The sequence below is a fragment of the Ziziphus jujuba genome, chromosome 2, assembly GCF_031755915.1.
Source record: "Ziziphus jujuba cultivar Dongzao chromosome 2, ASM3175591v1".
Classification (NCBI taxonomy): Eukaryota; Viridiplantae; Streptophyta; class Magnoliopsida; order Rosales; family Rhamnaceae; genus Ziziphus; species Ziziphus jujuba.
The window spans coordinates 762,786-780,415 of NC_083380.1; the positions used below are offsets into that span (position 1 = coordinate 762,786).

Consider the following 17,630-nt stretch of genomic DNA (forward strand, 5'->3'; position numbering starts at 1 on the left):
AGAACCCATTTGTTCATGATGATTATGAAAGTTTGAATCCAATTGCGCAAAGCACTTACAAACTCTCAGTTTACTAACCCCTTAATATAGTTCTTTATCTTCTTCCTCTCATTATCATTATGACATGTTGGTTGTAGTAGCAAAATTTGCAAAAGAAGCACCTCGGCCTCAGTGACCTCAAATGATTTGGCTACGGTGAAGATGCACTCAGGCTCCACATCTCAAGGAAATCTAGCTATTGGAATCTGAGGTTTGTCATTATTTTAACACACTGCTAATTAAAAATCCATAAAGCAGAGTCAACATATTGCAGGCCAACTTCATGAATCCTTTTCAAGCTGCTTTTAGCCAAATGCACCTTAACACTCCCAAATCCCAGCCATCAAAAGGCCCATGAATCACACAAAGATTCCAAAACTTTCTCGCTACCAATACCAGGCCATGTTTTCATACCTTAGATTGAAGAAAGACTGTCTAAGAATTCATTAAAAGGTAAAATTACCAAACATTGCAACATATTAATAGATATTATGTTAGTCGAGGAACAAGAAATCATTCTTTTCCATGCCACAAATTTTAAGATACTTGATTAATTCCTCCCTCGACCAAAACAAAAGCTGAATGGCACAAGGTATACAAATAAAGGCTGAAAGGATTCTAAAGCATTAAGAAGGGTGAAAAAGAAACGCAAGTAAAAATTTTTAAAAGCAAGACCACGTTTCTCAATTGTTACAGGAACTTCACAGGTACAAATGATATCCAGTTTCTCACATGAGGACCTATTTTCTCCATCCAGCCGACACTTTATAAAAGTTTTTGGAACTAGTGAACACAGCAGGAAAAAAAAAATAACCAAAAAACAAAAAATTAACCCAAAAAAAAAAAAAAGAAAAAAAAAAAGAGAGAGAAGAAGAAGAAGAAGAAACGAAAACAAGAAACAAATATATGATTATCATGGAGGGAAACGTAAGCCATTTCCCTTGAACATGTCTCCAGAAAGCCATTCAGACTGAGGAACTTCAATCGTATCTGTCCAGAGTATTTTTAATTAATTTTTGGCTTTGAACGTCTTGGCTTTAAAACAACATATAGGATGCCAGAGACAACTACAAAAGCAGGGATTGTAGTCGAATCAAACACTACATGTACTTTTCTATCTCTTGTGCAGTGGATTGGGTGGAGAATTGCTATAGTTGAATTTACTTTATCAGCAAACCTGCAAGTAAAAGAGATTCAGAAATAAAGCCAAATTTAATAAGAAAGATGATATCTAAATTGCTTGTAAAATTAAAATCAAACGAAAAGGCACATTGATAAAATTATGCATGCAGGTGCAAGTTACTTAATACAAATGACACAAATGGACTTGAAAACCTTACCATGCATCCTTGATATCATGTTAAATTAATCAATTCCATAAGATCAAGCTGCTAAGAAACAGTGCTGATTATGCATATCAAGCCCAACGCAGAGATTTTATATTTAACAGACTGAAGCATTGATTTGAAATGCTTCCATATGAAAGACGATTTCCATTATTATTAATTTAAGAGTAATGAATCCACTACAAGGTGAGATCATAAAGATATTAAGAGAGCTCTGAACTTGACATCTTATATCCCCCACATAATCTTGATTCATATTTAAGACCAATCACATTTCAGGACGACAATTATAGAATCTACATGCAGTCATCTATATACTCTTATCTATACCGCTAATTATCTTAGAAATAAGAAAAATCTGCAGATTGTAAGATATACTGCTGATCATTCAAACTCTTAATTGATCTAGTATATCTTCATCCAGGCATCCATCAAACTACATATCAATAGAAAAGTAATGAAATTAACATTAAATCTCTGTGACATTTTTTAAAAAATACTACACATCCAACTTGAGACCCATTTAGGTGCTCCTGTAAGTAAATACACACTGGTTAAATGATCAAATGGTACACATTAAATATCATTACGAAGTATAAATTTTAATAATAATTTAATATAACCTATTGATTAATTAGGAAATTGATATTTTGGAAAATACAAAGCATTTGTAGTTAACCAAGTATTCAAATCCAATGAACATCAAATTAATTCAGATAGCTTACCCTTTAGATGCATCCTCTAGGGTATATAGCAGTCTCAGGGCATCCACATATCGCAATTCTCCTGTAACTGTTGAAATCTGAAAGGCCAAAAATATTACTAAATTGCAAAATGTAAAAGTTCCAGAAAAATAAAAAATAACCACAGACAGGATTGTAACTAACACAGAAGTTAAAAGAACAATTTCACTTACTCTTTTCCACAGGCTAACAACATAATTATATTTGTTGACAAGCTCATGTTCCTGGGATTGGAAGAGTTTGAAGGTTTTCTCAGCTGATTTTGTCAAGTTTCCAAAGAAAAAACTTCTGGATTACAATAGCAGAACTATATGAAGAATATATATATATATATATATATATATGCATGTTAAAGAGGCTAGCAACAGAAGCATTAGTTAACTTCCCAACTGCATTGCAAAATTACCAAAATCAAGTACAAACTATCTGAATAATGTGTGAATAAAAGAATTACATAGCCAATCCCCCACCAACTTTAAGTTTAAAAATGATATTATTCATGGAGCATATCATTTGTGTGGAATTTCTGTAAAGTTGCTCACTGATCATGCCATTCAATTGAGTTTATCAAAATAAAAACAAAACGCACTAAAACTATTCAATTGTAAGAATACTACAAGGGAAGGATACTTGTGCGCTCAATGGCTAGAAGACGAATGGCTGAATTGACTATCTGTACCGACTCCTCAAGAGTTGTTATGATATAGCTACGAGCAATTGTATCAGACTGAAACTGTGAAATGTGCCAGCCTTGAGAAGTGATAGAATAAGGGTTGCACCCCACCGACCACATCCAGTCCTGTCATGTTATAGATTTAGTTCAGTTTATACTAGACAGAAGATGCAAAACAGCGGCATGCCATTTACAAAAATGCTGAAGCATACATGTTCACACATATATGCAAATGAAATGCATTGAACAGAGAACATAAATAGAATTTTATTCCAGCCACAATAAAGGCGTAAATAAATGATATTTAATTTTCTGTTTCCTTTATTTAATTTTCTTTTCCAGGTAAAGGAAACAGAAAATGGGAATCAGAGCATGTATGACATTAAATTTTTTCCACAATTTCTTTACCTCGACTTCCAAATTGAAACTAGTTTAGCTCAAGTCAACGTTATCTGGAAAAATAACCATATGTAGGGAAACCAAATTTGTCACAGAAGTCCATGCCTATGTTTATGTTTGTATGTGTCCGTTTGTATGCTGTCTACATTATAGGGAGAAGCATATATAAAAAGAAAGTGCAAATGATCAGCTGCAGCAATGTCATAACATAATTCCATCATACCAGTTTTTATGAGTTATCACAGATCACAAATGTCTGGACAGCAGTAAGCCTCAAATGAACAAGCTCATAATAAAATGACGAGGAACAATTAATTCTAGATCATAGTTGAATTACCTCCATGGCCGTTTCATGGGCTTGACTGTAAACAAGATGAAGGGGTAGCAGACCAGCCAGATGTTCTGAAGCAGCAGCCAAAGCTGCTTTGATGGGCCTCCTAAATAAGGACAAGAAAAACAAAAGTAATTTTATTTCATGGTTGGAAATGCGTTTTCTAAAGATGCAGTTCACTTCACAAGAAGAGCATTTCCAACAAGGACTTTTTTTTTTACAGTGTTGGTGTTTATGTGTTAGCTTTGAAATTACTAAATTTTACAACTGGAAACCATATGCAAGAGTTTTCCAGGGATCACCCATGAAGCTCCAACACCTCCCCATAACTGAAAAAACAACCCATTGAAACTGACAATACAAAAACAAATGGCCAACACTTCGTCTACATAGTACACACCAAAACAGAGATAAAAGTTGCATGAGGTTTCTAACTTGAATCGTATCTTGAGTATTAACCTTACCAATAGCTACTAACTAGGCAAAGACTCGACTTTGTTGGGAATAGAAGAGCAATAATGGTAATTGGTAAGGAATACTCAAGATAAGATATTCATGTCTATAAACCTGAGGAATCAATAGTCCAACATGTTCACAGAAAAGAGACTGATATCTCCCCTCAAATCTTATCCTGAAACGAAAAGAAGATTGAATATCTTACCTCAAATCCCACAAAAGAGACTGCCCATTACACTGCAGATGGCTTTCCCAGGATGAGAGCTCTGACTGGACAACAATAACCATGTCAGAAAGTGCCTTCGACTGGTAATGTTTGTCAACAAACAATGGCTCATTATAAATGAACCAAAAGATTGGCACTTCCAGTGTGGACCTGCTATGGGCATGCGACCCTGCATAATTTGTGAAAATATTTTGTGTCAATTCAGGGCACATAATAAAGCTGATAGAGATGCACCATCTTAAAAGATTTTGGAACGAGGTAGTAGTCACATGTTCAAATTCCATGATGCAATCCTCGTTTTGAACATATTAGAATGACTTAAAAGATCTGTATAAATCACTTATTCCTAGCACAATGAATCAGGTATAACAACAACTCAACAAGTTACAAAGTCCTCTAACAGAACCAATACATCAATTCATCATCCAACAAATCGACCCACCAATAAGACAATTGGACCCAAACTATTTTTCCCAGACTTTCCTACTATTTAGCTCACCAAATATAAAAATATATCATATAATATATAAATCTAAATTGAGTAGCTGTTCTTATACCAACCGTCTTATCTTTACAGATTTTAAAATTGATTATATTTAAATGTATCACCATCTTATGTCAAAAAAATCTTGATGTATTTTGAAATGTTTTATATTCAAAATGCAATATCATATTTCCTTTCCTTCAGTTTGACGGGATCTTAGTAAAATTTGGAGAGACCACTTCAAGTTGCACAAAATTAACATAGCAAAAACATCAAAAAGAATAATGACAATTACTAGAGAATTTCAATATAAGATTCTCTTCAAGTATGAAGTATCAAGAAAAATGAAAAGAATTTCACTATAACAATGAAGTATCAAGAAAAACTGCGCATCACATAGAGAACCTTTAAGGGAGCCATGCTCATTCAGCCTCTGCAACTGATACTGAAGAATGGAGGAATCAAGATATGTGTGAATATTCTTTCTATAAGTCCCATTAACAAGCAATAACGGGACAGCTGCTGCTCGCCGTGCCACTGAAAAGGCCATTGCCAAAGCGGGATCCTCTGAAAGTGGTAATCTGGAGACCTCTTTCACATCAACACAATTTCTAATCCATATATAAATTGAATGGAAAAACAACCCAAAAATAGAAATAAAAGCTAGCAAATCAAACGCCAATAGTTGACACTTGACATACAAAGATAACATAGTCCCAGAGAGTATATCCAGTATCACAAAGGTAAGTATCTTGGTTTCCCAAGTGATTTGATCCAATATAAATAAATAAATAGAAAGAGAGAATTTAACAATAATATAAAAAATGTTGGATGCATACATGTGATGACTAAAAGCCCGTTTCTGAGAAGGCAACAGCAAAGATGAGAGTCCATCCATCAAAGCTGGGAGGTCCACTGGCAATTGCTTAATATGTCTAACTTTCTGCATAGCATGGAGGAAAGTCAATCTAGTCTTATAAAAGATCCTTCCACTCATTTACATGTATACCTCCTGTGTGATGAAATACCACTAAAGGTGATCTTCTTATTACCTCCTGTGTGATGAAATACAGCTGAAATGTGATCTTCTCATAGTAATGAAATGCCCCATCAGAAATGGAAGGTGATATTACATGTCTCATCGACCCCCACAATGTTGCACCCAAATGTGCAAGAAAAGTATCACGTGCGACTGTGTAATTTTGATGCTCCTACACACAACCAAATTATCAATATGAAAATATCAAATTTCAGATCAAAAGGAAAATTTAATGCTTGAATGGGGAAAAAAACAGTCAATTCGCATTCATAGATGATAAATCACATACCTCATGAGTATCAGTGAACAAATTCCAATTCTCCATTCTCTTTAGAGCATCCATGGCCTTTCTCTTATGATTATCATCATATTCTTCACCTTCAAATGACTGGAGCTCATTTTTCAAATCCCGCATTCTCTCATCAAGTTCTGAAATCATCAAAATTAAATTAAAAGGTACATTTTTTTTTTTTTTTTTTTTTTTTTTGGGGGGGGGGGGGGGGGGGGGGAGAAGGGGGAATAACAATCATGAAACAACATTATTCTCATGAACATGGGAAATATAACAGATATACAATTAAATAACACGATTTTAGTGCTTCTAAGAGTAAATGTAGTTAAGCCACCACAATCCTGAGAGCACAAGCTTACTTCATAGATAGTTTTAACATTCAACCTTGTGCATAGATCCAACCATTACTAGGACAAAAATTGAGCCTAAGAAGTGGAAAACAATTGATAACACAAATAGGGGGTTAGTAGGATTTGAACATGAGACATTATACAAAACTAGGCTTTGGATACTACATTAAGGCACCACTAATCCTAAAGCTCAAGCTTGCTTACACAGTAGATAGTTTTAACAAATGTTTAAAAGAAACTTCAAATTGTAAGTGAACTTAAGAAGATTATCAACAACAAACACACAACCCCACTGAATAATAATAATAATAATAATAATAATAATAATAATAACAATAATAATAATACATGCAAAACAAAATAGACGGAATTTCTAATATATATAAATATATTATATATAAAGAAGGAAAAACAAGATACCTTCACAAAGAGCAAGCTTAGTTTTTCTTCCCTTGCAATGTTTAAAAGCAAAAAGTTCATATATATCAATCTCTGCTAACAGAATATCAATGGCCTGATGATCTTTCTGCAAAAGCCACAAGCAACATCAGTTAGAACAGGATGTGGTAAAACCCTTATCATCTGCAAAATAAATAAAATTGTTTCATGAAAACATATCCCATTATTATAAACAGTTTAAAACTATATAGCGATTACAGAGAGTTTTTAAGTTCAACCCAAGGAAAAGAAAAAAAAAAAAAAAAAAAAAAAAAAAAAAAAAAAAAAAAACATTTCTTCAGAATGTCGAATAACTAAATTCCAACTTTTGATCCTGGAAAAGAAAATGTGAGAAATTTATAGCTGAAACCATTGATCCAAACTTCTAAACTACCTCCAAAAAATTGAAATCTATTTTCTAATTTGGATAAACTTAATTCAAGTTTCCTTCACTTTAAAATGTTAACTGGAAAACGATTTTTAACTGCCAAAACAGAGAAGGGGAAGAGGAAGACATCTTTAAAACGTTAAACAATACTTATTTTCACCAAGTAGCACATACATCACCAAATATAGCAAACTTTTCCTGAATAGCATCTTGTAAGCGATCTTCAGCTTCATCTTCTGAAATTTCTGCATGCCACAAACAACAGTGAAACAATTATGGTTACAAAACATGCGAGAACTACAAAGAACTCACCTGAGTAATCATGATAGAGAAATTCAATAAAGTTCATGTTTAGAAGCCGATATACAAATTCCAAGTTCCTTGAAAGAAACATAACAACAGAACCCTTGAAAATGTTTAGTTACTTATGCCAATAACTATACTTACAGAGCCACTCCAACAAAGAGACAGATGCCAGTACAGAAGGATTCATATGATATCCATAGGAAGGTGAAACAAATATTGTTTACATGAAAACCTACATGCCTTCTTCATTTGTTCATTTTCTTTTAGTTTCAGTCGCTTCCACCCCGCACAGGAAAGATACTACTGACAAAGCTAAAGCAATAGAAACAAGAGATAGAAGCCCTAAATAATCTGCTAGCGAGGACTAAATGTGCCCATAAAAAATGAAAGCACCCAAGAGCAAGAAAAGGCCCCTTACTGCACCTTTACTACTATTATACCATAATATATGGCATTTTGTTCTCAAAATCAAGTTTAAAAATACACATGAACCCTAAATAACATGTTCAAAATTTCTCACAATGTTGGATCCGTACCATCAGTGTTATAAACTGAAAATATAACAGAATAGGAGGGGATTAGTAATACCTGAAACCGCCCCAATTGTCTTTCCCACGTTAGGTAAACTTTGCTCTGTTCGCACACCTTCTCCACCAACAGCTGGTCCCCAAGAGAAAGGGCCCGCACTTAAATCAATAAGTGCCCACCTACAGGTTATATATGTATCAACCATCAATCTCATAATCAGTGTATAACTGAATTTTTGTGCGGATGTGTAAGTGTTCTTGAGAAAAGATTAATTTTACCTTTCCTTTCCAATCCATGTATCTGTGAGGCATTCTGCATGAAGATCACTAAAGTCTCCAGATTTTAATTCCTTTTCAAAAAGAAGTTTCATGTCTTCATTCGTACCTTTCAACAACTAAAATTGAGAAAGCAGACAATAACACTTGGGTTAATTTTTAAATCATTCAGAGTTTCAGTTATTTGCATTGCTTAAATTCTCTGAATCTTACTACCAATCAAACAAACATTCTCTTAATCTCTACTAAGTTAATAAGAAACAAGGTTATATACCTGTAAAACTTTGCTCTGAATGATTTGAGCTGTGTCCTTTCCTTCATACAACTTGCCAACGTTATTCAGTGCATCAATACATATATTGTACCATTCCACCTGGAATCAGTCTTTTAGACTTAAAGTAGACAACTAAACTGAATAAACAGAAATAATGAAACATGTTTGTGCTAGGAATATATTCAAGAAATAAAATATCAAATAATAAAATAGCAGCAAATGCAACATATATGACCAAAATGTCAAATCAGATATTCATAACCTTTCAGAGGTCATGCAACAGAAGTTGCTTATAACCTTTTTAGTTCTCACACACATATATGTACAGTGTGGCTATGGCGAATAGCAAATATGAAGTCCAACATGAACATACAAGGGCTTCACATACAAATTTGCATAATTGGGTTGTTCTATTTCAACGTTAATATTAATTTAAGTATCATTTGTTTTGTTGTATTATGATTTACATTTAGTTCAAGTGTTAGTTATTATATTAGGAAATCTTCTCCTCATAGGAGTTTCTCATTTTCAAATTGTTGGACAAAAGAAAGAAACAATTCGTGCAATCACTGAATCACAACTAGAAAACTTTAAAAGTATGAACAATTTCAAGACGGACTTCTTTATTGTGAGTTTCAGAAAGCATGGAAAAATATTACTTCTGTGCATTTTATCCAGTCTGACCAGGAAATACTGATCAGATATATTCAGAAGTTAGGACATCGAAATGTCAGCCTGAAAATTCCTTTATTTGGATGAAACTAAACTTTCCATTTCCATATTAGATCCATTTGCAGTATCACTCAAAAAGCAAATAAACAGACCAAAAAAAGAAAAAGGATAAGAACTAACTGTATCAGTTTCTTCAGTTACTGTCCAGGCAAATTTTGCCATTGGATGCTTTTCATACAGAGGCCTCTTTATCTTTTCAAGAGCTGTAAACATATGCATTTTAGAATTCACCAATTGGAAGACAACATACAAATAAAAAGACAACATTTCCTTAAATCTACTTAAGAAAATCAAATAAAAGAAACAACTAGTGAAATTTCCCTTGAAAGAGGGAGGAAAAATGAACTAGAACAAAAATTTTTCATACCCAGAACAGCTTCCGGAATGCTTCCTGACTGAAGAATTTTGGTTTGCAAACCCTTGCTCTACACAAGAAACATCTGTTACTTCTTGCTTGTTGACAAATTTAAAAGGTACCAACAAAGTGAAGAACTTTTACACCAAAAACTGATAAAGTCATATCAGATTATCCAAAGACAGGCTAACTATAATTTATGTGAAGAATGAATAATCAATGATCTTAAGAAGTACAACACATTATAAGAAGAACAGTAGGAACAAACAACCCTAAAAAATAAAATAAAATAAAATAAAAAATTTACCTCTTTGAGAAAATTTATTTCTGAATCTGATAAACCTCTCCTGCAAAGTTTTTAAAAATAACTCATAACCTATCTATATCATGAAAGACAAAACAAGAAAATTTTAAATGAAACAATAATAAAAAAACCAAAATAATAAACATGAAATAAGACTAGTTTTGTTGAACTGTCCCAGCAGTTTGCAAAGACAGAGAAATGTTTCTCATAAACTCATACAGGTGTAATATTCAAGCCAACAAATTGAGCTTGGCAAGACTTCTCGGCTTTTATGCATTCCAGTGTGCCAGTGTTCTTAGCTGAGTTTTCATACTAGATACAAACCTGTATCCATATTTAGGTCTTTGTACGTCATGCTTGGGATTCAAAATGAAAACGTTATATGCATTTTCAAGTTGAAGATATTCAACAAGGCTAGTGAAAAGAACATCCATCATGTCCACATCTACTTGCCAAATAGTATCTCCATGATCCCTGTAAGCCATGAAAATAATAAATCACTCTCAACAAAAAAGAAACGTTGAACAAGAAATCCAAATAAATCATTAACCTGCCCACACATATGCACAACACACATCCTACATTGATGCATAATGAAAAAGAAGCTGCCAGAGCCCATATTGCAATTCCTTTCAGCATTCCAAAATACACCTTTGTGAGATAATTCCATCAAAATTTATCTGCCTGGTATTATTCTGAGTATGAAGAGAGAAATAACAGTTTTCTTAATAGAAATTAGGAAACGGATTCAGGCTTAATTCTGTTTTAACCTTAAAACTAGGAGAATTACAAATGAGAAGCATCAACAGCACCACAACTCATTTGTGCACCCTGGTGTACAGCAAAAAAGTAAAGGGACAGTGTACAGAACAAAAAGATCCCATATAAAGGTCGAATTAGTTTTTTGATAAAAATAAATGGTTCGTGCATGAAAGATGGCCCTCCAAGAAAATCACAAACTCTTTATACAATCAAAATTGAACAGAACATTCCCAAAAAAAAAAAAAGAAAGAATTTTTTTTTCTTTTTTTTTTTTTTTTTTTACTTTAGATGTCAAGGCTTTCCTTATTGCAGAAACATTAGAGCAACAGCCTTTGCAATCTGCAGAACTAGCTAATAGTACTTCAATTTATTCCAACCCAAAACAATTATTTGTGCAGTGTACATTAATTTTCATCTACATGTTAAAAGAGAAATCTCAATTTACCCTATCAGCATAACTGAATTACAAATGTAAGAGGTTTCAAAATAAGATGCCAATTACCTGTTACTATACACATCATCAATGCGGCCTAAAACATTTAATGCATGCTCAAATATCGCTGTAACCTTCTCTCCCATTTGTATTGCATGAACAGAAAAACTGCAAAGCCCATTTATCAAAATTATAAACATAATAATGAAAACCATAGTTTCCCATCAAGCATAAGCAATTCAACCCCTCACTGTAAAATGCCAACCCCACATTCTTAAGTGACAAACAGGAAAAAGGAAAAATAGAGAACCATTACTTGTAATTAACATGACTGACAATGGGAAGGTGGTGATGTTGCTCTTTATCAATACTCATTTGGTAAGACAGTTTATGAACTTCACTTTGTGGAATCCGTGAATGTTCAAAGATATGGTCAATTTTCCTGAACCAGCGCTCGAGTTCTTCAGGGTAAAGCTTGAATTCTTTTTTTAAAAAATAAAATAAAATAAAATAAGACAGAGAAGAACAGTTAAGGAAAGCTTCCACCCACGAAATCAGGAGAATACATATAATATATAATGGAAAAAAAATGAAAGAAAGTGATTAACAATTAACTCATATACCTTGATTTCCTTTCCCTTCAAATCCTATAAAAATGAAATTAACTGGGACTGGAAGGTACATAGAATCAACTTCCAGAAGCTTTAGATAATTTGCAATGTTACCTGAAACATGAGTAAAGAACAGATAAGGTTCAGTGTTGCAAATTTAGCAAGTGATGCTAATGTAAGAAGCATAAGCAATTAACAGGTGTGAAAAAAGTATTAGAAGAAACCATATAACTACCTGCCTTGGTATAATTGAGAACATCCATTTTGCTATGGCTAGAAGATTCCAAATCATCAAAATCTGAATATTAACAAAAGAAGGAAGCATCACGTAGGGAAAAAAAAAAAAAAAAAAGAAATTAAAGTAAACATCTTGCCATAAAAATAAATAAAATAATAAAACAAAAAGAAGAAGAAGAAGAAGAAAACAACGCATTAAATGACTAATTGAAATGATGGCATACCACTACGCATGACAGACTCACTCCAAAACCTACTCTTCTCCTTGAGGTTAAAGAGAGAGAAGACGGACGAGGTGCCAGTTTTACGAGTTCCAATTGGAGCTCCATCTGATGAAGCTGGTAAGAACTGATAAAATAAAACATATAATATTGCAGAAATCAGCAAAAGATATTTATAAATTATAATAGTAGTCACAAAGTATAACCGTACCCCAGTTTATAACAGAAACCAACCATCGTAAACTTATTCTTTCTCAACCAAGTTTATAATACGATTATGTACTTTTAAGGGACATTCACTTTCTTGCATTTCAGAGTCAAAATGGATCTCCAATTAAAAACTAAACAGTTACAAAGACTAAATAACACGTAAATTAATTAATATATCGATTCATTTAGAGTGAAAACGAACAAATAAAACTGATTATTAGACAGGGTTAGGTTTAAGGTTTAGGGTTTAAGGCTTTGGGATTGAAACAAAACAGCGTGCAAGTGAGAAATGGAAATTAATTAGCGAAAGTCAGGCACAATTTTATAATAAAATTAGAAAACGAGGGGAGACGAGATTACCAGTAAAAGAGCAGAGATGAAGAAAAGGACTGATTGCATGGTAAACAATCTGCGACTGGAATTCGATAAGCTGGATCTACTCCTCCAACAATTATTACTAGTACTACTACCATGGCCATGACCATCCATCTCTCTCACTCTATATTAGTTTTAGTTTTCCCTCACACTTGAGTTCTCACAGCTCCCAATCAATTACAAGCTGAAAACACGCACGCTTTTTTTTTTTTTTCCTCCTTCTTCTTCTTCTTCTTTTTTGTTTTTTTTCCTCCCTGAAAGAAAGGTAAAAATTATTAATTAAAAAATAATAATAATAATAATAAAAAACACTTGCTTAAGGACACGTCGTAGCGCTGACGTGGAGCTGAAATGTCTGTCCGCCGTTAGACAGTCCCAGTAAAATTAAAATTAAAATTAACGGCTTTCGTTGGGAAATGAAAAATGCCATTTGGAAACGAACAAGGACCAAGACAAACAATCCGACCGCCGTTGTAGTAATTCAATTGTTTGGGTACTTCTCCGCACAAGAACACAGAGAGATTTATTTTCATCTACCATCTGGAAGAATATATACCATCCTATATATGCAAGTCATGTAGCCAAAACAGAGCACTTGACTTGAGCCCAGCCCATCACCACGTATCAAATTCAAAGGAATTACAAGGCCAAGACCAAGAGATGGACCATTATTTGCTCAATTTCAGAGATGGTAACAACTCCCCATTATTTGCTTAATTTGAGACGATATCATTATCTATTTATTGGTTGCGGGCAGGGCAGGTAATTCAATCCACAAATCATCCGAGGTAAAATAACAAAAACATTAATTCCCGCCCAACCTCTTCTAGTTCAATGACACTTGTAAAAGAGAAAGAATTTTTCATCTTCTTCATTATATAATTCACCTTCAGTTCCATCTTCTTCATACATAAACGTGCATTGATCATCGGCACTCCTTGCGCCTTTTAATGATTAACTACGTACCCTCCACTACATCTCCTTTTTGAGCTGTTGGATTACTTATCTCTCCAAAGGCCCCTGCCTCTCTAATAGCAGTAAAATTGTCATCCGATAGAAGCTGCTTCAGTGCTAGCTTCTGCCTCCCTTTAATTTCTGGAGGAGACTCGTATACTCCCCCTCCCCCACGGACTCCAGCTACCACCATATAATTTACTACGGAAATTTTTCTAAGAATGAGAAAGAAAAGAGGAGTAGAGTTGCAAAAGCTAAAAATGAAGAATAACAACAACCAAATACAAAGAGTAATTTAAAATCTTAAAAATCTTAAATCCCTGTCTCAACTAAGCTAACACACTCGTAACTCGACTCTCCCTCTCGCAGAAACAAGAAGAGCTTTTATTTCTTCAGCTTTCTTCTCTAGCTATTAATTAATTTTTTGACACTTTTAATGGTTGTGGAAGGATTTATTTGGCTTTTATGAAGGTTGGGTTTGCGTGGCATATTAAAGACTTCCAAAGATTCACATATTATATGCACTTGAACTTAAACTTGAATCCCATCATCAGAGACTTGCAATCGCCCGATGGTGCTTTCAAAGCATGTCTTGTCTTGTACAATAAGCTCGACTTGCTCTTCACCTTCCTTCGGCTTCATAATTTTAATTTTATTTATTATTTTATTGTATGATTTTCATTATTTATTTATTTATCTGTTTATTATTTTTTTAAATTTTTTTTTTTTTTCGTTTTTTTGGGTGTTATACTACCCAATATGCATGTAGCTATAAAGTATAAATTAATTAAGCAGCAGCTAATAATAATACATAAACTTTTATTATGGAAAACAAATTAATTAAGTTGCTAATTATAATTTAATTAACTGCTAAAATAATAATTAGTCGTCCATACGATACAATTAATATTAATACATATATTCGAGATAAGAGGGACGGAGGTACTGCCCATTTGCTGGGCTAGCTAAAATTGTAGTGTTTGTCGACAGCCACAGAGACATCCCAGGTACAGCTCATTCCTTTTGGGAATTCGACCAGGTCGCCTGCACCTATCTCAACAGACTCATTTGCTCCAGCAGGCGTCACCTTCACTTTTCCCTCCAGCAGAAAGCACGTCTCTTTGGCTTCGTATGTCCACGGGAATTTGCTCGGCGGGCAACCCCATCTGCATTTATACATTAATTTTTTCATTAATTTCCATTATTTATATATATATATATATACACATACACATACATAGACAGAGAGAGAGAGAGAGAGAGAGAAAAGCTTACCCTTTTTCATAAAATCACAGCAAAATTGAAAGGCTACATATGTTTATTGATGAATTTAATTTGTGTGGCTTTAATTTTCATTATCAATATGGATGGTTTATGGTACTTACGCATACCAGTGCCTTACTACTACCTTATCCTATACATAAGCAAAACCCATATAGATTTCGAATTCATGATCTTCAGAGTCGCTAAATATATGAAAACTGATCGATCAATGGAAAATTAAATAAGATATTAGAGAGAGAGAGAGAGAGAGAGAGAGATTAGAGGAGAGGTAGTATACTTGGGCCAGTTTCTGACACCCAGCTGGGTGAGTTTGGACTCGGGAGGGTTCTTCTGAATCTTGATCCCCAATTTCTCGGTCGTCTGAGCCGCCATACTCTCCGATCTAATTGTTGAAACGGTTAATAATATTGGAGAATACGAGGTAGATGAGTAAGAGAAATAGAGTTTGGATTTGGTGTTTAGAAGACGCTGGCTTTGTATCAAACCACCTCCAATACATGCCATTTCCAAAATCTCTGTTCGCACCGCAGATATATCTCCCACCAGTTCACGACCCTCTACTCAACTGCCACTTAACTACATATATTTATTTATTTTCATTTATTTTGAATTTTTCATACAAAATTTTCATCCTCTCATATCTTATCATCTTTTTTTTCTTTTTTCTTTTTTCTTTTTTTTTTTTTTTTGATTCCCATATACATATTTCTATATATGGTAAGTGAAGATATTCAAATAATTTTTTTTTACTCATTCAATTTTTTCTTTTCATAATTTTCTATCAATTAAATATAATTTATTTATTAATTAAAAAATATTTTCTCTTCAAAAACAAATTTTTTTTTTGGTTTTTTAGTGCTTATTGCTTATTGCTTATGGGGTCCATAACTATGTTGAGTTCATAATTTAATGGAATTTTAGATAGATAATGCATTAGGGATTAATGGTGCAAAAGAAATTGATTTTTAGGACAAAGATAATAATAAATCAAAAAAACAAGGCTAATTCTACAAAACATGCTAAATATCATGGGCCAACAATACGAATGACCATTTTCAAAAAAAAAAAAAAAAATACGAATAACCATAAATTTTAAATAAATTTGTAATGAATTTTATTTTGAATTTTCAAAGCATTGAAATTATTTTTTTTATCCAAAAAAACATTAACTTAGTGAATACTCTAATTAATTTTCCTGCGATATAACAAAAAATGTTGCAATCTTTTGAAGCCTTACTAATAAAAAAGGTATTATTTGCTTGGACAATATGATTATTTTAAATTATTATTAATTGATACTTACTATTTTATTTTTATTTTAAATATATGTTCCTTAGTCTAGAAGCTATTTATAAGGATAAATAATTAATTTGTACTGTACCGTGTTGGTGTTGCACTTTAATAAACTCTGTGTGAAAGGAAAATTGATAAATTCAGGATCAATTTCTAGTTGGATGGTTTAAAGGAACAATTTCACCAAAAAAATTTCAGAACATTTTGTTGGAAATCAACTTAGGCATGCAATTGAAATTGTTGTGCAACAAAATGATAGAGCTGTGTCTTGTAGTATCGAAAATTATTGTAAAATACTAAGAAAGGAGGTGATGATGTTACGGAGACAAATCTAATCACACATATATTTAGAGGCTTAAGGTCAAATATGAACCAGTCTCTACAATTTTGGGACTCAAGCCTAAGCAATTTGCAATTGAAAAGGTACAAAATTATTTACTTGCTTATGATCCAAGGAGTAATTTAACAGTATTTCAATTATGTTTCATTTGAGTAGTTCTTCAGTAAACATTGAAAAACCAATTCACAATGGTTTTGTGCAAAAATTGTTAATTTCAGTGAAAAAAAAGTTCCCTCTTGTCTATTGATACCCTTATTGTGACAAAATTGTCAAGTCTCTTTCTTCTATAGCATGTGAAAATTCAAATTGGGAAATAACACCTCTTTATGTTGTAAAGAGTGTTTCTTTAGTCAATAATAATATTGTCAATTCATAAGCAAGGTGGTCAAAAATAATGGTACAGATGTTACAAATTGTATTTGCGATCCTTTAAAATTTCTTTCAACTAATGATTATATACTTCTACGACAACCGACAATGTATATTAACATTGTCCAAACTCTCAATTAATTAAATCACATGTCTCTTTTGTTTAAAGTCTGGAATCAACAACTAGCACAATAATGGAAACTTCAATTGGTGTTCAATCTTCAATATTGTAAATATTAGCAATTGAGTTACACATAGCTCTACTTTATGAATCAAATATCTTATGCAAACCAAATCCTAAAGTAGGATTTGAAAAGCTAAAAGAGTTTTTAACTCAACAATAGTAGTAATCTCTCAAATTCAAAGTAGAAAGAATATTCAACTCTAATTGAAGAAACCAATATCTCATGAAAATATTATTAAATTAGTTAATGTGGAACCTATGTGATAGGACCACTTCTAGGACCCATTATGAACACCTGAGTAGGTCCCTTTTAAGGAAATTCCACTGAACCAGTACCAAAAATTCAGGGAGATTTTCTTGTAAATCAGGTATACCCCAA

At 33.0% G+C, this 17,630-nt stretch overlaps 2 protein-coding genes across 4 annotated transcripts; both read right to left on the bottom strand.

Moving 5' to 3' along the window:
* Positions 1-675: 675 nt before the first annotated feature.
* Positions 676-13,324, bottom strand: LOC107417673 (uncharacterized). Of its 3 annotated transcripts, XM_048474551.2 has the most exons (25): positions 12,813-13,324; positions 12,246-12,369; positions 12,020-12,082; positions 11,797-11,898; positions 11,490-11,655; positions 11,243-11,341; positions 10,303-10,452; positions 9,982-10,021; positions 9,687-9,744; positions 9,440-9,522; positions 8,588-8,686; positions 8,317-8,432; positions 8,099-8,217; positions 7,379-7,449; positions 6,799-6,904; positions 6,026-6,165; positions 5,750-5,908; positions 5,537-5,640; positions 5,103-5,278; positions 4,193-4,382; positions 3,538-3,637; positions 2,759-2,927; positions 2,302-2,384; positions 2,111-2,187; positions 676-1,216 (listed from the first exon to the last, which is right to left on the bottom strand). In XM_048474551.2, exons 1-25 carry the CDS (start codon positions 12,939-12,941, stop codon positions 1,045-1,047), a joined length of 2,895 nt encoding a protein of 964 aa, XP_048330508.2. In that variant the 5' UTR covers positions 12,942-13,324; the 3' UTR covers positions 676-1,044. The 3 variants fall into 3 exon arrangements, with proteins under 3 accessions (XP_048330508.2, XP_048330509.2, XP_048330510.2); XM_048474552.2 differs by lacking the exon at positions 11,243-11,341; XM_048474553.2 differs by lacking the exon at positions 12,813-13,324 and having other exon boundaries at positions 12,024-12,082; positions 12,246-12,263.
* A 1,256-nt stretch (positions 13,325-14,580) lies between these two features.
* Positions 14,581-15,637, bottom strand: LOC107417641 (uncharacterized). Its single transcript, XM_016026257.4, has 2 exons — positions 15,343-15,637; positions 14,581-14,947 (listed from the first exon to the last, which is right to left on the bottom strand). The coding sequence occupies exons 1-2, from the start codon at positions 15,567-15,569 to the stop codon at positions 14,743-14,745; spliced, it is 432 nt and encodes a 143-aa protein (XP_015881743.1). The 5' UTR covers positions 15,570-15,637; the 3' UTR covers positions 14,581-14,742.
* Positions 15,638-17,630: the final 1,993 nt, after the last annotated feature.

Coding starts and splice junctions, on each gene's coding strand:
- LOC107417673 (XM_048474551.2), bottom strand. CDS start 12,941: ATGGATGGTCATGGCCATGGTAGTAGTACTAGTAATAATTGTTGGAGG. Junction 9,745..9,981: donor AAATAAATTTTCTCAAAGAG/GTAAATTTTTTA, acceptor TTTCTTGTGTAG/AGCAAGGGTTTGCAAACCAA. Junction 2,385..2,758: donor TCTAGCCATTGAGCGCACAA/GTATCCTTCCCT, acceptor TGACAAAATCAG/CTGAGAAAACCTTCAAACTC.
- LOC107417641 (XM_016026257.4), bottom strand. CDS start 15,569: ATGGCATGTATTGGAGGTGGTTTGATACAAAGCCAGCGTCTTCTAAAC. Junction 14,948..15,342: donor GGTGTCAGAAACTGGCCCAA/GTATACTACCTC, acceptor GTATAAATGCAG/ATGGGGTTGCCCGCCGAGCA.